This window comes from Ammospiza caudacuta, chromosome 3, assembly GCF_027887145.1.
Source record: "Ammospiza caudacuta isolate bAmmCau1 chromosome 3, bAmmCau1.pri, whole genome shotgun sequence".
In the NCBI taxonomy this organism is placed as follows: Eukaryota; Metazoa; Chordata; class Aves; order Passeriformes; family Passerellidae; genus Ammospiza; species Ammospiza caudacuta.
The window spans coordinates 4,667,961-4,693,135 of record NC_080595.1 but is presented as its reverse complement, the minus strand read 5'-3'; the positions used below and the strand labels follow the sequence as shown (position 1 = coordinate 4,693,135).

Below are 25,175 nucleotides of genomic sequence, written 5' to 3'. Positions count from 1 at the left end.
GCTCAGTTTACTCAGTTTAAAAGGGGCTGCTCCTCACCTGTCCATAAGAACTAGTGGACAAACACAGAAGGTCCCTGATCATCTCCTGGTGGGAAGTTTTGTATTCACAGCCTTCCATCGTCAGAGTTCTCAGCTGAATCCATGGGAAGCACAAAGAAAGGACAGATTGTTTTTACATTTCACACATATAAAAACACCAGTACAGGAATATTGTGATGATGACATTTAGCTAAGTATGCAAAGCAGCTTTTCAAGCAAATTAGTGGGGACTGAAGGGGAAGAATTACCTCATGCTGCAGCATAACCCTGTCGATCAGCAAGGCTCTGATGTGCTGTTTCTTTCCTTGAAGCTGTAAGAAAAGACATCCTTTGGGTGAGATTTCAGTATCAGATCTGCAAACCAGCAACCAAAGCTTCACAAAGCCAAGTCACTGACCCTGTTCTCCATTGATTTTTTCACTAGATTGAAGCTTTTCCATCGTGAATCAAACTCATGCTTGTGAGACCCTTGGAACTGCAAAACATCACTGATAATCTGTGGAAAGAAAGAGAGGATAAGAGTGATTGTTTGGCAAAACAAGTCATCTGGCTTTATTTTTACAAATGTAAAGCATACCTTTATTATTAGAAACAACGACTTGGTATCATCTTCTGAATTATCAAGAATGTAACCTACAATTGGGAGAAATGAAATTTATAATCAGACAGGAAAAGAGCTTTAAAAATTAGCAATGATTTTGTTTCTGCAAAGCTTAACTTTCAGAATTACAGGCAAAGTAAACAAATACGATTTCCTCATCGATAAAATCATACTGAAGTATGACAGAGCTGGTTTTAGTTACAGGAGTGGTCAAACTTACGCAGCAATTTCCTTGTAACCCTTGCAATTGCTTCTCTGTAATTCTCCCTGGATAAATCTAAAAGAAAACAAAATATTTTCTATTAATCATACAATAGTATAAAAATCAAATTTATTGTGGAAAGCCAGAGCAGACTATTCAGAACTAGCAGTATGAACTATTATAAAAATAACCAATTGTTACATCTAAGGGCATGGCTCTCATCAGTTTATCACCTCAGCTGCTTGGGTTTTATGGGTACACAACCTTCTTTATCTGCCTTGATAGTCAGTTTTATTTCTAGAGTTCAGGCAGTTCATTCAGCCTATAGGAATTGAGGAAAATGCAGAGCTCCCGTCCCCAGCCAGATCTGTATCTCATGTATCACTGCTGAAAATGAAACTGTGTGTACACAGAACTCTGGTGGTGGTCATAAAAACCATTTCTAGGAAGAGAAGAATCAAAATTATGGTCTCCAAAAGAACCCACTGTTTTTACAAAAAAAAAAAAAACCCCAAATAACAAACAAAAACACCCCAAAAACCAAACCAAACAAAGCAACACTTACCGCCTACCTGAACAGACAGGGATCTACTCACCATATTCAACACCAGTGTACAGCTTTGTCTCTTCTAAAGACACCAGACTTGGGACCCTGCATGAAAATGAATTAATTATTACTACACATAACACAAATAATGAGGTATGTGCATTTCACTGGCATTTAATTTATTTTAACAAGTTAAATTTCATGGCTGCAGCACACTGACTTCTGGATTTAGTAACAGTGTGTCTTAGTTCTCACGTTTATAAATTAACCATTTCATGGTTAATTTAATGGGTTAATTTAATTAAACTAACCATTTAATGGTCTGACCCTTTGGGTCAGACTTTGTCAGAGGCAGGGACACCATAAAGACACCTTGAACCCAGAATTTTGATTTTCCAGTTAACAGAACCTCATCAGTTCTATTAATCAGGCAGGAATTTGGTCTCTGCCAAACCTGCGAACACACTCACTGAAACACATATGGCTCCCTGTTGTTGGGAAGGACAGGAGAGTTGGAGTCCTTTCCTGACAACTGAATTTTCTGGATCTTGGTATTTACTATGAGTGTTCCCCAAAAGCAAGCTTCTAGCAGCAGTTGTGTGACAACAGCAGTAAGAAAGCACTAAAACCCAGCATGAAGGAACAATCACTGAAATTGTTTGGGATACAAAATAAATGTTACTTACAGATGAGCCACCTTTTCTCCTGTGAGAGGAGGCAGAATGTTCCCAGAGCCAATCAGGCAGTTGTGCACAATGGCAAGACACTGCTGCACATCATCTCTTAAACAAAAAGGAAAACCTGGTTACTTATCTGTTCATTGCTTGAAAATACACAAATGACAAACCATATGTTTTTGGTGAAGTTTTATGGAAGGTTTTTCTTTAGTTGCATCAGTTCTAAACACTGGAGGAATCACTACAGAAATCAAACTGGGCTTTTTGGAGACAACCTAATTTATTTACAAACCCCAATATTTAACTTCATTTTCTGGAAAATATGGGAGATTTTATATTTCAAAACTGTGCAGGTAAGATAAACTAGTGTGAAAACTGCTTTGAAGAATTTTATTTAAATCTCAGCTAAAACCTATGAAATAGTTCCTTACCCCAAGGCCAAGACAATTCCTTCAGTCCAGGGGGAGGATGAGGGTATACTTTAGGAGTGAATATTTTACAGTCTGAAGATAAATTAAAATGCAAAATGTGAACAGCTTCTTTCCTGTGTTATTTTAAGGAAATTTTGATGCTATCTCAGCTGAAGTAGGAGCTTTGGAAATCTTAAAATAACATCAAAGTGCAACATTATAGTATTTCCCTCTCAGTTTTTTGTACTGCCTGTGTGAGTGGCAGGAACTACCAGGAATGGATACATGCACCTTTCTCCATCCTACCTGGACATTTCCAGCTCTCCAAGTGCATAGAGCTCCAGCCTGGCGAGCTCAGGCTGCAGGAATGTATCCAGCAAATAAAAAGCAAAGTTTATTTCCTCAGATGAAGGAACGTGCCACTGGATGTCCAAGTTCCGCAGGTCACCTGGCTTACCCCAGTCCTGCAGCAAATAAAGATTCTTCTTATTAATCAAGCTATTTGAATTGTGTTTTTAAAAAAACAGCATTTAATATTATTAAAAAACCCCAAGCACATGGGAACTGACTGCTGCTATAAAGTTAGGTAGTTATTCTGACAAGTCTAGGAAAAACACCATTACCATAAAATCAAACAGAAATCCCAGTCCTATGTATGTCTACACATAGCTAGAAAATAACACATCTCTGAAAGCACTGAAAGGAAAAGGACTGCACTGGTCTAAATGAAATATAACTTAATTATTCCTTTGACTGGATATAAATTCAGACACATTCTTAAGTACAACTTAGACTTTTCATACTCCCATAGAGAACAACAAAGTCATTGTGAACTTTTTCAGTTTCAGAGGAAGAATTTAAAACGATGGTGTGATTGTCAGTTTTTTTGGGGGTTTGTTGATTTGTTTGTTTTGTTGGGGTTTTTGGGGCTTGGCATTTAGGACATTTTTGCTTGTTTTTAAATGATTAACTGGCCCAAATGGATGTCCCCATCAGTTACAAAACTGGACTAACTTTCAGTAACAAGAGATTATCTGCAATTGGGAATTATGTAAAAACACTTTTCAGCAAAATGCAGCTGTATATTGAAACAAGTCAGTTGAAAATTGCTGCCTTTAAACTGGAATATTGATGAATTGACCTCAAAGTCTTAACAGCAGAGCAGCACATGACTTCTGACAGTTTCAGTAACTTTTAATATTGACACCTTTGCTTTCATTTTATCTCAAGCTCATGGTAGAATCATTATTTGTCATTCTGCTGACCTGTAAAACACCACATCTCCTTGCTGTGTATTAACTTACAGTAATCATGCAATCATGGTAAGAAACACACATCACAAACCACCAGTAAGTCATATAAACTACTCAAAACTATAAAACTACTCAAACAACAGTCAGTATTCATTTTTGCTACCAATATACTTTAAATCAATTGTCATTTGCTCTCTATTTCAAAGCCCAAAGCATCACTTCCCATTGCTGCTACCATCATCCAGAAATCTCCAAATAAAACCATAGAGCGTACGACCGCTTTTAAAATAAAACAAACCAACAAAAAGTCAAATCCTCTAATCCTAAATAAATGAAAATCCTTGCCTTGATAGGAAAGTATTCAGAAAGAGGCTTGTCAAAGCCACCTGGCACACTGCAGTACTCTGTGGGGTAGATAAGTGTAGCAGAACGAAGAAGATGGTGCAGTAGGTTACAAGACAGAATGTAACCCTGCTTACAGGTTAAGTGTAGGGTGCGCTGCAGTATCTTCCCAAACTGCTCCCTGTACAGTAGCAGCTTCTTGCCATCCACTCGAGTGATCTGGGGGCACAGAGAGACATTGCAAACATCAGGGTCATCCTGCTCAGCCCAGCTGGGCCAGGCTCCATTCTCCAGCTCCCACTGAACTGATGCTTCCACAGCAGCTGAAAAGTTTCAGTGACACCATCTGCTCGACCCCATGCTGAATTTTCTAGCAATACTTCTGTGTTTTCTTAAATTAACTTTAAAGTATTTCTATTTACCAAAAAGCTTCTTATGTTTCTCCCTGCATTGATCCCTGTTCTTTCACTCCCCCTCAATAATTGCTTTAATTTCATCCCACATACAACACTGTGTTTATTTGCTTCAAACAACAGCTACTCATGTTGCATTCAAAGTCAGGTAAAAACCAGAAGCTCTCCAGTGCCATTCACACAATATTTACATTGTTTTAACAGAAGTTTGTATTTTTCTCCTTTTAGGGGCAGGATTAAGCAGGATGCAGTGACACACAAGCATGGGAGGAACATTTTTGGGAATACCTCTGATAAAAGTTGAAGATTCCAGAGCAGTTCCTTATCTAGTTCTTCATCATGTAACACATCATCATCTAGAGGAACAAGGGATAAGCACTGCTGTCACCACACTGCAGCCAGGTTTTCCAAGCAAGCTGCATCAGAATCCAGACGCTTCCATCCCAAAACCTGACTCCCAACCCTCCAACTCACACTGCACCCATGTCCAGCTGGAAGTCACTTAAGCTGATGTACCATCCTGAAATTGAGGAATGTCTGGAGACATTTCAAACTGCCACATTTTTAAGGAATCATGGTCTTGTAGCCAAACAGATTTTAGCCTTGAAATTACACAATTGTTACTTTGGGATTTTTAGAGAGAACAATGGATTTGTCCATTGCTGAAATGAACTTGTGGAAAACATACAGAAGTTTTAGACATTCTTTTCATGCTTAACCAAAAATCAACCCAAAAGCAAGCCAGTAACACAGGAAATGTTAGAAACTTACTGCCTGTGAGGTGAGTTATGACATTGCAGCAATGTGGTACAAAAAGCTTCAAGGACTCCTCAGGGCGGCACTGCAAACAGCATCACAAAAAATCCATTTTAAAACAAAATATCTGAGGCAACTCAGCACACACACTGATAAACATCTAAGACCAGATTGCATCCCAACTCCAATTCAACCTACAGGCAGCCTGACTGCATGATTCTCAGTCAATAAAACCTAAATTTAACATAAATGCAAGACAAATACTGTGCGAATTAACCTCCTGAAATACTGCTATATGCAACAAGCCAATTTTACAAGACATAATATTAAGAGTCCCCTGTATTGACATGAAAAAAATACAGATATTACACAGGAAAAATCAGCAGCATTAGCTATTTTCTTTTTTAAAGAGGAAGTGAAGAGGATTTTCTCTCACTTTTACTGCAGCTCGGCACATATCGGCAACCATCCGACCAGCAACTCTTGTCTCAAATATATTTGAAACAGCAAAGTTAAAAACCTTCTCCAAGGCAACCTAAAAACGAGGACAAAAAGATGGAGGTTGCTTTAAAAAAAAAACCCAAACAAATTAGGTATCCCAAAATGTTTGATGTAACAAAGAAGGCACTATCTCCATACAACCCTGTGTTTTTTTAAACCAAAAACCCACAATCCACACAGAAAAAAAAAAAAAATCAGAATAGAGAGCCAGAGAAAGCAGCTCTGTGGAAAGCCTGAAATGTTCTCTTTGGGAAGAGAGGAGGTGGATAACTCTTGATGACTAATGTAAGTTCAGGGTAATTCTGGAAAACTACACAGAAAATGTTTTCCAGGAATAAGCCACAGGCTGATGACAGGAAAACTTATTGCACATGTCACAGTGAAGGAAAGCCAAGACATCCCTCAGTTAACAAGTAAATAGGGAATTAAATAGCAACTATTTAAGTAGTTTTAAAGCAGATTATTTCCATCCAACACCTTACAAGGCAAGCTCAACTATATACAATGTGGGTCCCACGAATACTTTAATAATGGACAAATGGGAAAATACAAATTAAATACTTAATGACAATGAAGAATTAACTTAAGACTTGCATTGACCAAAAGTTTCTAAACACAAATCACATCCAAGTGCCAATGTTCAAAATGTACAAAACCTGGCATCTCCAAGTATATATTTATTTAAAAGAAATATGGGAAAGAAGCTGTCCATGTAATAACCTGGATTATCCACCCTCTTCCTCTGAGTTATTTCAATCCAGGTAATTTTTCTGATCCCATTAACCACACAGCTCTTTGAACAGCCTCTTTGGCCCAGCTGAAGAAGTGGCAGGGAAGGGGAGAGAAAAGGAACTCAGGGGCTTGGGTGGGTCAGCATTATCAAGACAGAGAAATCTACAACCTAAACTGTTGTAGGGATAAAATAAATGGTTGGAATGATTTCTTTTTGTGTTTATCATCAGTTTGCAGAACTCTGTAGGGATGTAGATAAAATCATGAACCAAACTGACACAAATTCAAGCTGCCCCCTCAGCCCTTTCCTTGGTTAAATGTGGAAGTTCACATTCACAAAGGAAGGAAGGATTTGAATGCTGTCAACCCAGAATTAAGTTTCCTAAAAGGGATGAAGCCCATGTTCTACATACCTTAAAGATATCCTTTGAACACTGGGTAAGGATTGTACTGAAAGTAGAAGAGAGACCCAGTTCCACCAGACTCTCCAAATGGGTCATTTTCTCTGTTTCAGTCTCCTCTCTGGTTTGTTCTAATGTGCTGCTCTCTATAAGTCCAAAACACCTACACAAATAAACCAAATAAGTGCAGGGTTAGTAAGTGAAACTGGAAAGTTTTATAGAGTTCTTCATGCAAAGCTTTCCCCCATCCTTAGCTCACTCACCTATCCATAAACTGCAGCACAAAATCCTCAAATTCAGCAGATGCAGAGCACAACTCTCTCTCCACCTACAATTTTCCAGCACAAAAGAAACACGTAAGGTTGGCTTTGATGAAGAAAACAAAGTTTATTTTCTATATTAACTATTCCAATGTCCAAGTGCTCCATGGAACAGTTATTGCAGGTTCCTGACACTGTCCTGTCCCCATTTCCTGGCCTGGATGTGTATCCAAATAACCTCTTGGTGAAATCAGGTCTGCCTCCATGGATACAACCTTTGGCCTCACCACTGATCCTCCTTTGCAGCAGGAGGTCAGTGAGTGCCAGGGTGCTGCCAGACCTGCTCTCCTGGCAGAGATTTACATGAAATATTCACTGAACAAACTCCTCTTCGTTTTTGAGTGCTGCAGATCTGGAGCAATGAAATTCACCTTTTAAATTGGGCAACCTGCAGCTCTCTGAGCTGCAAAGTGTCCCAGCAGCAAAAGGTGTGGTGATAAGGGGGATAAAACTCCCTGTCTAATGCTGTTACTATCTCCTGACTGGAAGAGATTAACAAGTATCTGGAGGCAGAGCAATAGAATCTCAATCAGGGAAGGGAAACAGGACTTTAAAGAGGAGCAGGGGTTTCTTTAGGAAGAAAACAGCCGTGAAAATGAAGGAAAAAGCCATCTAATGCACTATTTAAAATAACTACAGAGTCCAACATCCTCCTCAAGGCAGGGAAAGCTCCAGGTTAAATGACACCACACAGGGCCCTGAGCAATTTAGTTTTGACATAAAAACATTAAATTGCCTGAATTTAACATTCTCTACAACAAGCTGTGACTAAGAACCCCTGCTAAAGCCTATTTGCACACTGGTACCAGCTCCACTGATAGAAACAAACAGGATTCATATCTTTGCATACAAAAATTTAATTGAAAACTAAACTACAGCTTTGTTTTTATACCAACCCAGCAGTCTTACCTCTGAAAGATCATCTCTTTCTTGCAATACAGATGAACAATCTACTAAAGGCACCAGAGTAGAAAATGTTGCAATGAACTGGAATGTAATCTGTTGAGAGGTACAAGCATGATGAGTGTTATTGTATCTACAATCTACAGTTAAGGTATAGGATCATTCTTTAGGATCTCAAGAAAATGATACTAAAAAACCCAAATAAATCCAGAACTCAATTCTTCCACCCTAAAACTTCAACAGCTATTTCAGATTTCATACATAAAACTTAACAGTCAGCACTGTAAAAACAGTCACAATTTTTTAAGGAACATAGCTATTATCCTGTGCTGAAGCTGAAAGCTACAAAACCCCAATATTTACATTGTTTTAAGTCAATTAATATGAATTTCTGAAAACATGGACTTTTATAACTTAATATAATGAAAACCTAGTGATAAAGGGCTTCCTTTTGATCTTAAAAGACTAAGAATATTTGCTAGGAGCTGTGGAGCAGCTATTTAATCCTGTTGTTCAGCCCAAAAAGTCAGTACAATGTTTATCACAACTACTTTGCCCTGTTAATAATATTAAACTGCATTTGCCCTGTTGTTATATTAAATTTTTAGGAATAAAATTGTGCAGAAAAAAAAAGGCTGATAAATTCTGGACACAGCAGTTACCGTCTTTCAGAAAAATAGAAAATATTTCTATATAAAATATTAGTTGGCTGGTTATGTTCTAAAAAGGCAGTATTTGTACACTCACCATGCACTTGCTGAAGTCATTTGGGTCCACCCCAGGCAAGGCTCTCATCAGCAGAGGTAGCATGTGTGTGGGACCCTCAGGGAACCACTTCCCCCCGGACACCAGGCTCCGAGCCACCCCAATGACACAGCTCAGGGTGGCTGTGAGCTGATGGGGCTCTGTCAGGGTCTCAAGTGCAGGATATGTTCTGGAAAACACAAAGATATGTTGTGTAAAATGGGAGGCAGGCAGGCTGGCAACAGTAATGTTTCTAAAACCTTTAAAGAAAATAGAAGTGCACTGCAGGTGGCATTTTCTGCATTAAAGACAAAAAAATGTCATGTTTCCGAAATTGTTTTCTTATCAATTTCTGAAAGATTTAATATTGTTTTGTTACAATGCTCCTTGCATTGGATCAGTGCTATCCACCACTGGTTCAGGATTAAAGACCATCTGAGCAGCTGCAGCACAGGAATTAAGAAGTGCAGCCAAAGCTACCATGATTTCCCTGTTTGGACTTGGCAGCAACGCCAGCTCTGAGGTCCTTGTGACAAACATGAAAACGTGCTTTGGCTGCCTCTAAACAGAGAGGGGACCTCTTACTTCATGTAACATCAAAGTCCAAACTTCTTCATCAAAACCTGGGAAGTTACTGGGATTTTTAAACTATTTTTTTTTCCCCAACATTTAACACTTTTTAAGCAAAACTTCATAACAACATTTCCTGCTGCTACCAGCAGCCTCCAGCTCAGACAGGAGTCACAGTGCTCTGCCCTACGTCACCCAGAGCACAGCTCACCCAAACCATCTGGAACTGCAGCCAAGGCAAACATTCCAGGGATGGTTTGAACTACAGAGAAGTTGAGTCTGCTCTCAAAACAGAAAAGGCAGCCCTGCCCAGCCCTGCTGCTCTGCTTGCAACTGCTGGGCTTGGGATGTTTTGCACAAGAGTGGATTTATCAAGTTTTTACAAACAGCTGAGTCAGGGAGCTGTGGAACACGGGAAGGGCTCTTCAGTCAAACTCATTTGGCTGAAGTACAAAAGACTGCACAGGGAACACAGACAGAGGGTAGGAGGAAAGCTTTCAGTGGAACAGGAAGGAGCACTGTTTTTCTTAAAAAATTTTAGGCCTCAAGGCATTAGAAATAGTACAAACCAAGTATTTCACCAGGGCACATGGTCTGGCAATTACAAAGTCGTCAATGGCAGTGATTTTAAAACTGTAACATGCTCTGAACCAAACAGAAATAGAAAATGTATCTTTATTGCTACACAATAGCAGTGTATAGCAATATCTGGAACCCACCAGGTGGCTTATGAATACAGGACACAAAGTTGCTTTTTCAACTGATCCACCCACTATCTGATACAAAATGCTCCCAGAAATGCAAGCCACCTGAGGACTGCCTACCCTAAATCACACGAGCTGTCAACAGCTCCCAGAACTATGCCACTTGCCAGGTGTTTAACAAAAAGCCAACGAAACAAACAACAAAACAAATCAAATTAATTAAAAACTTGAGTTCTCTCTTACTCCCACATTCTGACTGAGGTGATTGCTCAGGAGGGTGTATCAGCAGCTTCTCTCACTGCAGGCATTCATTCACAGCAAGCAATTCATTTATTATTTACTATGACTGCTTTTCCTATTTACACCTTGGGAAGGGCACACAGATGTGGCAAGCTCCTCCAGAACTTACTTCTCAAGTACAGGTGGAATTACTAACTCAGGACGCATCAGTGCAAGGTTCTGCAGGGCTTGGGCAGCCTCCAGGCTTCCAGTTTTGCTGAACATGGCCAGGAGAACAGGCTGGATGATGCACTGCACGAAGTCTGTCACGTCCTGGTCCGTGAGCTTGTGGCTCTCGGGGACAGGAGTTAACCAGGTCACCTTCTTGTAGCGCTCGCGGTGCAGCCGCCTCACCACGCCGCTGGGCAGCCTCTGCAGCAGCTTCATCAGCTTGTTCTGGGGGCAGAGCACAAATGCTGGTCAGGGCCTTGGCAGCAGCACAGCCTCAGCTGCTCAGGGCACAACAGAACATGAGTCAGTCTGGGAATTACACAAGCACAATGAGGGAACGCTCAGAGGGGCTCTGAAATAGGACGTTCACAATTTGTCGCTAAACTTCATTTCCCAGGATATCAGTAATTGTGCTGCCAGCACTGTGCCTCGTGATTTAAAAAGTAATGAAAATCACATAATTATATACTCAAGAATCAAGATTATTTATATTATTTATTATTATATCTCTGGGAGCATTCTTTGCACATTCACATGTAAGCAAATACCCTGTTCAAGAACAAGCCACCTCCCCTGGCACTGCTGTGACTAGCCTTGCTGTTTTAATCTCTATTTTCCACCAGCTATCACAGGGAGATTCTTGCATTCTTTAACAGAAGATTCCTCTAGCTACCCCATCAAAAATTACATTTCAAACTAGACAATGCACCAAAAATCCTTTTTGCTTTGTTTAATAGAATCACAGAATGGTTTGGGTTGGAAGGGACCTCAAAGCTCACCCAGTTCCAGCCCCCTGCCATGGGCAGGGACACCTTCCACTAGACCAAGTCGCCCCAAGGCCTACCCCAGATTTTCATAACTTGAAGGCAGTAGGTCAGCAAGAAAAAAGCAACATCACACAGGTAATACTGATGGTGTGTCTGAGCCTCATTTCAAGTGCCAAACAATTATTTTTTCAGGCTATATCCAAATTAAATGTCTTGTTCTGGACCTCTGCACTGACACAAGAATAGGAGTATGGTTTGAATGACAGTGCAATCGTGGATCTTGATAATCCAAGGCTCCAAGCACCACACATCAACAGACAATCTGGAGCACACAGAGCTGACAGGTTGAAATCCCAGCCAAAGTTCTCATCTTAACACCCAAAGCCCTTGACTCACCAGCCAGCGCCCATTATTTGAGGGATGGTAAAAAGAGGCAATGCTATTGAACAAGCCAGACAAGTGCTTCTGCACCAGCTTACTTGGTCCACCCTGAAACAGATAAATCACAGAATTTTATCACACAGACCAAGATCAAATGAACAGGTAACAGCAGCATGAGGCATAGGAGTGTTCTCCCCACAGCAAGACTTCAAGGCAGCAAATCACATCCCATCCTCAGCTCAGCACTAAGAGCAAATTCTCTCCATCCCATCTGCTGAGGTTCACACTAAAACAGGTGCCCGTTCCCTTCCCAAATGCCACAGGCAGCAGCTGTGACACAAACCTTTCCAGCCCCATCCCACACTGACAGTGCAACAATGGACCTGACAATATAACTTGGGAAAAAAAGCCCAAAACCACACTTCTGCAGTGAGCTCAGCAGAACAAATATTCATCTTAAATATGTATTTAAGTATTTGCATTATTTTTTGTTTCATTTTATGAAGTAGTTACTCACCATCATGGCTGTGATCCACATGACTGCATGTCCTACATCATAAGCATTTGTTAAGAATCTTGGAACAACAACCTGATTGCTTCCCACTGGCAGATTTAAACTCCTTAAAATCCTAGTAAAAATCTGACAGGAAGAAAAACACACATTGGCATAAATTAATTTTCAAATCCAAAGGTGTTTTAGAAAACCAAACCCACCAAGGAAGATAAGTGAGGCATATCATGAAAAGAGCACTGTTACCTTTGGTACATATGGATCCCAGTCTATGTACCCAATGTTGTCAGTGGCCAAGCGAGCAAAAAGATTGACTAGATGCTGAGAATAACCAGAAAAAAGGGAATATTCATTAGAATATATTGAGAATAAATCTTCACATACACAAGATAAAAGTTACCCATGGCACTAAAAGCACTTGGGAAGGGAGATTTCACTCCATCAGAACCACCAAGATGTGTTTCACTGGCCTAAAACAGCATTTATACAGAGACATGGAAGAAAATTCCACCAACTCATCCATCTAGCTTTTCCCAATATTTAGCTGTTTAGGACAATTAGTTCCTGCAGGATCCATCCTACTCAGTGTGCTGCTGGCTGCCACATTTGTGTGCTTTGGTTTAAACCCATCAGTGGCTTGTAAAGGTCACAGGCATCAGCTGTCAGCTGGGAGAGCAGCCTGTGACTGCCCATGAAGAATTAGACACTCCATCACCAGAGGACAGCTCCAGGAGTCAAAAAGGGAACTGGAAAATGTCCTCAGGAAAGACAGATATCAGGACTGAACAAAAAAATAGGAGATGAAGTCTCACTCTTGTATCCTGATGATGATAAGCACATCACCCACCAACTCTGCTTTTCAGAGCTTCTCCAAATCAGGAAAGACCCACCAGGCTCTCGATGCTTCTATTAGTATTTTGAAGCAATGACAAAGCCAAAAGGAAGGGCCTTAAATAATCCTGCCTAATTCTGAGGCAGATAGCCCAGAGGAACAGGTCACCTCTCAGGCTGAAGGACATGAGAGCTTTGGAAAACCCCCAAGTTCAATCCAGGACATCAGACACAGCCTGAAGACAAGGGTTACATTTTCTTTAGTGATCTGCCTTTTTCATTTGGTATGAGGAAATACACATTGAAAAAAAACCATCCTTACTATGCACACCAGGAATTGATTCCACAGCTCCCCTTCAAACAGCAAGTCTAATTCCTGCCAAAGCAAGCTGAAGAAAAGCTTGCAGCATACAGAGGCTTAAACTGGATTGCAGAGTCAGAACCCATGTGTCTAATTATCTGCATCCCAACCTGATGGAATGAACCTGACTTTAGGAAATGGACACGACAGAAAAGCAAACAAGAAGTGAAAGCTTTGGGAAAAAAAGTAAGCAAGCTGTCAGAATACAGTGGAAGAGGGAAAAAATATCAGAGATAACTTGTGAAAGGGTGCTGATGATTATTTGTTACACAGTTTGACAGAAACAAACTAAATCATGATGTTCAAGTGAGGCTGCCACAGTTCTGTCAGAAAGAACAGACAGAATTATGGGGTTTTTTGGGGGTGAAAGGGGTGAAAGCCATAAGAAAAGTGCAAAAGTGAACACAGAATCTCAAAACCAGCTTTGGCATCACCAGTGTTTGAATCTGGACAGGTGCCAAGTGCTGAGCCCAGGGCTGCCTCCCTGCATTTGTGATGGAAGGCAAGAAGACCCATGGAATGTGTGACCATGGTGGTTTAGAAATCAGCTTTCTCCTCAGACAGGGGAAGTTCTCTCTGTGTATCCAGGCAGGAGATTAGTAAAAGGAGACAGATGGCCAATGAGCTTATGTTCATACTGAGCAGGGAAAGAAACTGGGGATAGGCCAAGTTTCACTGCAGCAAAGCCAAGGCACAGCTCAGCTGACACCAACAGCACCTGAGCTGCTGCTGGGGCTGCCTTCAGACAGAGTTTTTTATTTCCCAGCTCTGGATCTCCTCACATGAGGCACACAGCAGGGGCACACAGATACATGGCAGACTATTTGCCTTGAAAGATACAGCCCATAGGAATTTTTGGCCAAGGGGAGTGCAGGTTCTTTACTGCAGCTCATTGCAGTGAAGGCAAAATATCACCACTCAAAATTAGGGACCACCCAGGATGTATTAAAAGACAGAACAGAAGTGGAATTTCTAGCAATCACAACTGCTCTTTGCATAATTCTAAGTATTAGCAGGCAGTCTGGAAAATGCTAGCATTCCCAAGGCTGGAATGAAAAGCTGCCTGAGCTGGCCATTAAACAATGCTCACCAAGCACAACTGCAGTCTCATTTATTTAGACAGTAATTGCTTGCTAACAATAATGAAAGTATTGTCTCTGCTTTCTTGTACTAGTTAAAGCAGAAGGGAGAAAATCCATTAAATCACTGTTTGGCTTCAATTCCTTGCAAGCACATTGTAGGAATATTTAAATGAGGATTTCTTCCAGTGTAGATGAAAAGCAAATACTTACCCCTTCCCACTGGGGAAGATTTTGAACTGACACCCAAAGGCCTATAAATTCATCAAACCAAAGCCTGAAAGAAAACAGAAACAAAATAATTTTAACACTGAGAAAGCAGCTCTCTCACTGAATATTTACCCCTCACTTTGCCAGATGGTTGCAGGAATTCACCTGTGCCTCAATTCATTCTGCAAGAACAGAGATCAACATGGACACATTTTTATCAATTTGCAGCTCACAGAGTATTCCCAAATTTGACTTTTAGTCCTTGTTTTTCTTCTTTATGTCTCCTCTGAGTCTTTTTTGATCCCCCTTTCACACAACTGTCTCTCCAGGACTTTCCTTATTTACCTCAGCTCTACCATTCCAACAGATAAAACAAATGACACCTCATCTCCCTCTGCCTTGCACTGTGAAATTTGTCCCTTTTGATCACAAGTGTCATTAGCCCCTTCTCTGAATTCACCTGAGGCCAAGGATGCAAACCCTCCACAGCAGTCTCTGACTTCAATTCACCTTTACAAACTCCACTTAATTCAATTCAGTTTGATTTGCTGTGTGTTTTATTCAGTAGGGAAGAGGGACTAAGAATCCTGCAGGTTACTTTTACCAAAGAAGCAGGTCGACAGCGCTCCTGTCTTGAACTCCTGCCAAAAATGCTGCTGAAAGCCACCAGTGACTTCCAATCACCCTGTAAAAGATGATTCCTTGCATTTGGAGCAGAGCACTCCTCAGTGACACCTACTTGAAACCCTTGTGGTGAAGTTCAGGGGGAAGGGTGGTGGGCAGGAAGAGCTCGAAGTAGGTGATGGCCTTCTGCATGGTCACATCAAAGGGACACATCAAAGGCCTCCACTCATCCAGCATTTCTGCAGTGGCATCTTCGGGGAAATACCTGAGAACAAGGAAACCACTCAAAATACACAGACCTGGCTTTAAACTTTGGCTCTTTTTAAGCATCTTGAAAACCAGCCATGAATTTGTCATCAATGCTCATTTTAGAGTAAAACCATGTGCCCAGGGGCCATAGGCAGGCAGCCCTCACCTCCAAAAACCCTCACAAAATACAGGAAAATCAAGGATATTGTGGTGCATCATTAAGACACCAATTAAAAAGATTCGCGTCTTGTTGAATCAGAGAAAAATCTGTACAATGCAAAACCATTTCACTGTGAAGGCTGGTCCAAATCAAACAACTATTACTCATTTTTGATGCAGCATAAAAAAATATCACTTCAGGCACAAGGATCATTTATAGAAACATTACAGGAACGCTGGTGATTTAATTTCTTTTAAACACACTAAGTATGCATGCAATGCAGTATTTAAAATGCATATTAGATAGATTTTTTTATACAACAGAATTATTGCAACCAAGGCTGTTAAAAAAGAAAAATAAACCCCAGAAAAGTCTCTACCCTCCATCCCAAATTTTTGAACAGCAGCCAAGCAATGACAGGTAGAGTGGGGGTCTTTTTTCCTCCTTCCTAAATTAATATAAAAGATTAAAAAAAAAAAGAAAAAAAAAAGAAAAATCAAGAAACAAACACTTACGGTCTGCAGCTCTTCACGAGTGTTTTCAGAACACTTTCTACAGAGCTGAAATGAGAAAAGAAAATGTTAGGAATAATAGATTACTACATTTCAGAGACAGCATAAAACAACCAACCATTTGCTGACCTTTCCCTCCAGAGCTTAAGATGCAATTAGATGTCTTCTTTGAACATGCATTAGCTACCTGCCTTCTCCACAGACCTAACTACAACAATTAAAATTGTTCTGCTCTCTCTGCTACTTCTGGTTTTATTTTTAATACTCTGGCATTTCCTGCATTTAAGTGAAGAATTAGTATCACTTCATGGAAGTGGCATCCTGCATTTTGTCCATGAACAACCAGCAAAGTGACTTCTGGGGGAGTTGAAAACACAGAAAAATGGGTTTGTGGAATTCATGAATATTGGTAAGATAAATAAAGGCAACTTGTTGTTTTTAGGCTCCAAACACCATATTTGTCCTTTTCAATGTGGTTTTGGGCTTTGTCCAGTGGTTGTAAGAAGGAAGGAATTATCTGCAAGTCAAGGGTTATTTAATTGGAGTCCTTCCCAAATAACAGCTGATTTTAAAAGTGCTTTTATCCACAGCAAGAACACTTCTTTGAGAAATCATTTCAACTCCTATTGTCACCTATTGTCACAGGATGCCATCAAACCTTTAAAAAGACTGAATCTGAGAATAAACTCAAAGAATAAAAGGGAGGGGGAGCAGAGAGTGATCAATCAACGCAAGCACCAAGGTAGTAAATTGTCACGTTCTTCAAACCTTCCATTGATTACACAACCACCTCAAGACTAACTTGCACTTTTACCCAAAAACATTCCCTGAATGGAAAAAAAAGTTCTGGCAGAAGAAATTCTTAAATTTTTTAGACATGCTTTCTCTAGAAACGGAAATATTGCAGTCTTTCATTCATCATCTCAAATGAACGTTAAAAATGCTTTTCTGCTCAGAAAAAGATGATGCAAATATATAATCTTTAGAATTTCACCAAGAACAATTAATTTTGAGACACACAAGTATTCAACACGTACTATTGTCTCTCCAGTCCTACATGAAATAAACTGACCCCATACAGCCAGGAGAACTAAAAAATGAATAAATCACCAATTCCCTTCAACACTCAATACAAATCAGCAAAAGCCCACCCAGCCCTCAGAGCACTGCTTCAGTCAAACAGTGCCCTAGAAGATGCAAAATTATGTATAATTTATGCAACAGTGACAAAGGCAACTCAGGACCTCTCCCAGAAAGAAAATTTCAAATGTGGAGAAGAAAAGCCAACCAGTCATTGAACAAAAAATAAACCCAAACTCTGCAGGAAGCTCAGGAAGATCCTGGGTTCAAGTGAATATTGTCCTTGAAGGAGTTAGAAAAAAAGATAACAGTTGTTCCAAGAGCAGATAAATAAAGCATGAACCAGCACATTCCTTAAGAGCATTAAAAATTCACATGATAAATGTTTGGGTGACATAAACAAACAAGCTCTCCCCAGACTATCATTCCACTCAAGTCAGCTCTCACTAAGGAAAACCTGAAGGACAGGAATTTTAACAAACACTGAGGCCAGAGATCAACAAATTGTTTAAATTAATGAATTTTAAGTCAGATCTCAGCATTTGTTAGTGTGAGAGAGCAAAGGAGAAAGATTGGGACGTTCTCTCCTCTATTTTGGTTACAAATTTAGGAAGGCAGAAAACAAAAAGCAACAGCAAGACAATTTTGTACCCAAGAAAAATTCCATTTTCCATTCAAGAGTGTTCAAGTTACAGGAGACATCCTGGAATATTCCCATTAGGGGACTGTGAGCAAAGGGCAGGACAATGCAGCTGGGGAGGTTCATTAAAGAACACCCAGCACCATTTTTAACACCTATCACTGTTCTCTTTTTTGGCACTACAGGATTATTTTCTTCTTTTGGAAAGGGTATGATAATACTGATTTGCAAATTGTTTTTTTTTTTCCTGCACTTACACAGAGAAACGTGTTTCAGTTAATATGATTAACATGCAAACTGAGAGAGGCAACAGTTACATTACCAAACAGCAGTAAGACAAATTTCAGTTTTTCAGGAGAAGGTGTGAAGGTAAAGTTTAGTCCTGAAGTGGACACAGAACTTAAATTAAGACAATGGAAAGAGCAACCAGCTACGGTTTCACAAATTATTTTAGTGATCTCCTAACTAGAGTGAGCCATCTCTCACTGGATTAGTACAACTAAGCCCTTGTTTCTAAAAAAAACCCAAACAAAGCAAACCCCACTGCAATCCCACTGCTGCCACTTCCAGCAGTTTTCTGCATTTATCATACACCAGAACTCCTGATTACTGTTTCCCTACAGAAATTCCCAGTGAACTCTTCACACAGCAGCTCTTCACAGCCCCAAGGTTGTTGCTGGGTGGATTTTCCAGAAGCCATCACCTCACTGCTAAAGCACTTTCCATGATTTCATTGGATTTAAGAGGAAGGTACCTTCACTCCACAACGTGCTCCTGCACCAATGGTGCTTTTATCCAAAACCACACACAACAATTGCTCCAATGGAAAACTTAGCTCTCATTTAAACCCCTGAAATACATTTGCTGGTTAAATTAGTTAGAACAGAGCCCTGGAGAGCCACTCCACACACACTGCCTGGGTCCCCAATTAGCAAGGTTGACATCCAGTGCGACATTCTCATAACCAGTGGTGTCAGGTTAACATTGGCCTTCCAAATACAATTATTTATGCAGAGACTTCCACCTGTGTGACAGTGTTACAGTCCAACAGAACATGCAGAAGGGACATTGGCCAGAGCTCAACAGAAAAAAAAAATAAGAATCATTCTTACCACCTATGTAATACATTAAGCACAAATGTTTTAGGTGAAGACCAGCCTGGTCGATATGAACTGAATGTAAACAAAAATAAAATTCAATTAAAACAGGAGATAAATTAAACAGCTACAAATCAGCTTTTAAAACCTTGACTTCCACCAAAAAGGTACCCCTTGAAAAAGGATGAGCACTGCATGAGAAGGAATCGCACTGCATGGAGTGGCTGACATGGAATAAAGTTAATAAAATTGAATGCTTCAGTCAGATCATCACAACAGAAATCTTCATTCCTGCTTAAACTCCTTTATCCTCCTGGAAAAGTTCCCACCTTCCTACACAGTGAGCAGTTACTCAACACCATCCCGCCAGAGCAAGGTGTGCAGGTACAAAAATAAAAAAATAAAATAAACCAAGGAAGGCTCTGCTCTTTCACATTTTACCTACAATTACCAAAATACTTCAATTTAGCAAACTGATTTTTTTCAGCTACACAGCCACAAGAGAAATTCAGCCTGAAATGCTCCATATATTTCCTGTTCATGTTCCTTATCAGCAATAGGATCTTCCCCTCAGGAATCAGTGGCAGTGCTTCAGTATAATTCAGAAAATCATTTTTTAAAAGCAAATGAAGCACTTTCACCTGCATTTCAATTCAACCAAAGATAATGCATTATCCATGTGCTATCTTTTATAATTTGTAATTTATAGAGCAGGACCTTCTCTGACTGGAATAATTATGAAAATTTTAAGTCTGAAAATCTGACAGATGGAGAGGGATTGACAGTGCAGAGAAAGCAAAGAAAACAAGTTTTCATTTTTAAAATCAGCAGAACATGTCTAAAATTCTTAACTGGAGAAAATAAATTATTTCTCCCTATCATAGCAACACTCTGAGTAAATACCTGCATATCCTACAGAAAATATTTCACTTTTCTTGGACAGCAGACTGATTTATACATGGATTCCAGATCCTGGGAATGATTACATGACAAATACTGAAGGACAGTACTATTTGTATCTCTTTCCCCACAACTTTACTGTGTTATAGAAGAGAACAGCACACATTTAACTTAGTATCTGTGCTGGTTTTGGCTGGGCTAAGTTAATTTCCTTCATATTATTACCTATCTTTAGCTCAACTCACAAGTTTTCTCACTTTTACCCTTCCATTTCTCTCCCCAGTCCCACCAGGAAGGGCATTAGTTGCCAGGCTGGGGTTAAACCACAACAATACTGTTAAATTTTTCATACTGAATTTATTAAACTGTAGGTTATCACCCTAAAATAAGTTGAGTGAGACCTCTGTTGCAGTGTATTTAAAAATTAATCACATTCATAAAGAAAGAAACAGCATGACAAACACAAGCCACAGGCAGAAGGAGATACATGATTCAGTGCAGCCCTGCATGCAATTATTGAAAGGTGCCTCATGAAAATAGAAACAGAATATTTCCCATGTATCAAATTCCAGATAATAAAAGCACATTACAAAGTACTTTAAAGCAAGTACTAATGGCCTATAAAATGTTTGAAAATGTGAACTTACTTAGGAAACCAATTTAATCCCAGATGTTCTGTTTTGGAGTATAATATCCTTTCCAACATTTCATAGAGTGGTCGCCATGGTAACTCCAAATCATCCCTGGAAAGCAGTTCCTTTTTCCTAATAGGAAACAAAACACCAGGCAGTTCAGGATCCAGCACTGACATGGACATGCTGCCCATGGGAATGCCCCCATCCCTGCTCCCAGTTTGGCACAAACTGCAGGAAGGCCAGGCAGGACCAGGCAGCCTTCAGCACAAGTGACACTGTCAAGATTTTCCCTGACTATGTGAAATAAACATTATTGAGTCGTGAGCCAATTTTCATCTTCTCACTAGATGAGATTCAGCCTTAATTCCTGGCTCTCTGAGCTGTTTGGCTTTCCTGATATGGGGAAAACTGGCATTCTTCCACTTTCAGCCCACTCCTAAAGCTTTGAAGGCGTTTGCACAAGAGAACCCTTTAACCAGAGCACTGTGTAGGGCAGATAAGTGAAATAACCTGTAAGAACTCTGCTACATGAAAGCTACAACATTGAGCAAGAGAGATCAACTGTTGTGAGACAGAAGTTTCCACAGTCAGCAGAAATCTTTACTCACTTTAACAGGTTGATTAGCAGGCGTGCAAATCCTTGCATCATGCTGATCTCCAGCTTTGGAATTGTCACCAACTCGTACAATAGTTTGATAAAGAGCACGTGATCTTCCTTGCTGAATTTTCTGCCATACAGTCGGATGTATCTGCAAACCAAACACAGGGGGAGTCAGCAATATTTTAAAACATCCCATTTATCCAAGACCTGAGCCAGAATACCTCTGATTTGCTGTTTAGTGAAACAAAACTAAAACCTGGTTCTCCAGTCCAACAAGTAAGAACCTGAAGACACAGGTTTACAGGAAGATTTACAACTGCAATTACTGGAAGAAAAAGAATGACCAAATAAAGTTTACAGCCCTCTAAGAGTCTGTAGTCACAAGTACTGTAACCTGGACAGGACACAATCCAGAAGCTAAAAAAATAACCCAAAAAGTATCAAGACAAGCCCAAATCCAATAGCTTCCAGCAAGGATGAACAATTGATTTAGACACTGAGCTCTGCTAGTGGTGTGTCCCACTGCCTTCAGCAAGGGGAGATCATCAGACTCACTCCAGAAAAAGTGTTTGCTGGTTTTAAGTTGAGATTGAAAAAAAGAAAAATGTTTTCAAGTCTTGAAAGATACTCTGCACCAGAAAAACCCATATAAGGTGCTATCAGAGCATTTTAGGTGTGGCACAACTGTAAATTACTGTTCACTGGGAGGCAACTTCCCTTTTTATTACTGCTCTGACACTATTCTTAAAGAGGCATAAGGAAGCTGCTTTCCACTTCCCTTTTCCTGTCAAATTCAAGGAGGGATGTTTATATTTGATGGGCAGTGTTTTCACTAATGTTCATTTCAACATGTTGTACTTATTTTAAACACAGAAAAAAAAAACAAACAAAATACAGGATAACCCACTTTTCCACCACAGGAACCTAAATAATCTGGATTGGCCAGAGACACTACCTACCTACAGAATTACACCACCAAGAGCTTAACACCTACACTTTTCACATGCCTAAAAAAGACAGGAAAAAGAATCCTCAGGGAAAGAAAATGGGTGAAACATGTTTGATTAAAAAAAAAAAAAAAAAAAAAACAAAAAACCAGAAGAAACTGCAGAAGCTTGGGAAAATAAGTTTTAACTACAAAGAAACACAGAGATCCAATTTATCTGCCAGTATTGCTATATATAACTGAAAATAAAATGTTTGGCTGGTTCTCCTTCGTGACATTTGCTAACAACAGCTCTGCTACACAAAATGCTGTTTAATTAAGAAAGGAGTAAAGTACACAGAAACATGCTGAACACAAAGATGTCACTATGCCCAAGCAGCAGGACTTGATGCCAAATTGCTCCCATATTTTACAGCTTCTTTATGTAGGAGGGAGGCAGAGCTGAAAGGGGTCAATTATTTGTATTAATCCAGCTGAGCATTAAGGCAGTGTCAGAAAATAAATCCTTCTAGAAAGGGGTGTTCAGACTTTTCCTCAAGATTAAACAAGAAAAATCTGTCAGAGGGGAACTGCAATATTTTCAGACTATCCCTTCAGAAGGGATGAAATATCACCATTACTAAATAAAAGAATACAGGCAGAACTTCATGAACCCTGAAGGGTGTCCAGGGGCTAATCACACAGATAATTTTCATCATAGAAATGGTGTCTCTTCAGGATAATTGGGTTACTGGGGGAAAAAAAATAATTGCAGAACTAAATTACTGTAAGATAAAAGATAAGAGTTCTGAAAGCAGATAATACTACATTGACATGATAGCTGAAATCTTAAATGCACTGCCTTTTTGATTCCTTTGAGGCTTTACGAGTTCTCATCCGGCAAAAAGGACAAAATTATTGCCCTTCATTATTCAGCTACATGGAAAAAAAAAACCCCAAACCCAAACAAATAAAACACACCCACACAACATGAAAGACATGACTAAGAAGTGAAAATTCTTTTTCCAACTCCAGCCTTTCTGTACAGAGTACAGGGTCCCTAGAGATTACAAAAAAAAAAAAAAAAAAAGAAAACCATGAAGCCAATTCCCCAGTCTCGGAGTGCTGGGTATCCAATCTCTCCCTCCAAAAGTACAATAGGCCTATTTTTAGGAAGTGTACTATCATATCATGTGGCCACCCTAAACTGCCCTAGAAAGTTGGCTGCTCTGCTATAGTTAAAAATTACCTCTCCTCCAGAAGCTGAACAGCACACCCCCCTAAATTCCTGGCTTTCCATCTGCATTTGCTAACACACAGAACAGGATCACGACTGGTTTAAAGCTCAGTTTTTGACAAATGATGTGAAAAGCAATGAATCACGCTCAGCAGGACTGCTTAAATCACATGTACATGCACACAGCACACACATCCCTCACACAGCCAAAGAAAGCTTCTGTTTCCCTGATAAAGATGAGAAAAAGATGTCAAACAAGACTTTTAGGCAATAGTGATTAAAATACTTGGCAAAGTCCCACGGAGACATTTCCATGATCACTTTAACTTTGTGCCCTGTCATTCCCCTTCCAAACAGCTGAGCTGCCTTTTTTCCACACCTTACAGCAAGACACTTGAATGTCATTTTATAAGTCTACACCTGACAAGCACATAAAATAACATTGTCAGGGACAGCAATTGAGTCCTTCACCCTCCCACACCCGTGACTGCTGGAGCAGCAAGCACAGAAAGGCATTTGTGTGTTTGCCTGGCTGCAGAGTTAATTCCACGTACAGTAACCGTGAAATGTCCATGTCATATTAGTATGTTAATTTATTGACTATATTTAGTGTTTTTTTCATTTTTAGAACAATCTATGAGCCATGAAAGAGGGGGAAGTTGAGACAATATATACTGCTGACCTGAAGACCATAAAAAATTATGGAGAAAGAGCAGTTAAGCAAATTATTTCAATGTAACCTGCTTTTCCCAGACACGCTGTGGCAAGCTGAGATTCACTCTTCAGCTTTCACAACTGGTTAGTATTTTACAAGCTTTTACCAGACAGAGCTGGAGGAATCTTTGGAGCAATTATTACAGATTTAACTGCCAGTCTTTGGGGCAAGTTTTACTTGCTTCAGAAGCCTCATCAAATCATAAGTTACTCTCCTCACAGGAGAGAAAGTTCACCACAGTCCACACACACATCCCAGAAGAACCAGGTGTCACCACTGAAAATGCCCCATAAAAGAATTATTCAAATCAGCTTACAGACATTTTGTCTGATAAACTCCTATTCTGCCTCCTTTCTGTCCCCCCTCCCTCCTCAGCTCATGACATCAGACAGCTGAAACAGCTGGTCTGAAGATAAATATGTGCAAGTCATGGTTCCAGCTGTGGGGGGGTATAAAAACTACACAATTCAGCTGTCACCATGAAAGAGTACTCAATTTTTTAATTCAAAAAAAGATCTGAGTTTCACTTTCATTCTCTCCTGTGGCACAGAGTTGTAAAAAGCTGAGGAGGTGTAACTAGGCAGGTGTATCATCTGCATGCCACCGTTTGCTTCTCTCATTTGTACGTACACATATCTGTATTAACAGTTGTATCTCTACAATAAATGTAGAGATGTAAATTAAAGATGTAAATTATTTCACAGAATACTGCAAGAATTCCAGCCTTTGCAATTCAGACACTAGCAACAAATATAAGCAGCTATCATGCCATTATGAGGATTCTGAGCATTTTCTTTTTATTAATTATAGCTTTTTTCAGGAGGGGAAAAAAGGGAGCCAGTAAATTTGGAGATGAGCCCCTGACTATTGAGAGACAGCAGAAATTGGATTCTATAGTCATGAACACCACAGGGCTGGAAGTGTTTTATCTACACCTGAACTCCTGCTACTGTATTTCACAGAATGATAGAATGGTTTGCGTGGGAAGGGACCTTAAAGCCCATCCAGTGCCACGCCCTGCCATGGGTAAGGACAATTTCCACTGTCCCAAGGTGCTCCAAGCCCCATCCAGCCTGGCCTTGGACAGTTCAAGGG

General features: G+C 40.0%; 1 protein-coding gene across 1 annotated transcript in view; it reads right to left on the bottom strand.

The window, feature by feature from the left end:
* The window catches only part of PSME4 (proteasome activator subunit 4), a 43,819-nt gene that overhangs the window by 16,518 nt on the left and 2,126 nt on the right, over positions 1–25,175 (bottom strand). The window contains exons 2-26 of the mRNA XM_058802669.1: positions 21,211–21,351; positions 20,615–20,731; positions 16,254–16,298; positions 15,445–15,594; positions 14,709–14,772; positions 12,471–12,545; positions 12,231–12,353; positions 11,729–11,821; positions 10,525–10,790; positions 8,845–9,031; positions 8,104–8,193; positions 7,138–7,202; positions 6,887–7,037; positions 5,677–5,775; positions 5,256–5,325; positions 4,773–4,840; positions 4,075–4,290; positions 2,783–2,940; positions 2,076–2,171; positions 1,439–1,494; positions 861–917; positions 617–672; positions 437–535; positions 288–350; positions 38–133 (exon numbers count right to left, since the gene is read on the bottom strand). Coding sequence (XP_058658652.1) covers positions 38–133; positions 288–350; positions 437–535; positions 617–672; positions 861–917; positions 1,439–1,494; positions 2,076–2,171; positions 2,783–2,940; positions 4,075–4,290; positions 4,773–4,840; positions 5,256–5,325; positions 5,677–5,775; positions 6,887–7,037; positions 7,138–7,202; positions 8,104–8,193; positions 8,845–9,031; positions 10,525–10,790; positions 11,729–11,821; positions 12,231–12,353; positions 12,471–12,545; positions 14,709–14,772; positions 15,445–15,594; positions 16,254–16,298; positions 20,615–20,731; positions 21,211–21,351 — 2,701 coding nt within the window. The remainder of the gene's footprint in view (positions 1–37; positions 134–287; positions 351–436; positions 536–616; positions 673–860; positions 918–1,438; positions 1,495–2,075; positions 2,172–2,782; positions 2,941–4,074; positions 4,291–4,772; positions 4,841–5,255; positions 5,326–5,676; positions 5,776–6,886; positions 7,038–7,137; positions 7,203–8,103; positions 8,194–8,844; positions 9,032–10,524; positions 10,791–11,728; positions 11,822–12,230; positions 12,354–12,470; positions 12,546–14,708; positions 14,773–15,444; positions 15,595–16,253; positions 16,299–20,614; positions 20,732–21,210; positions 21,352–25,175) is intronic.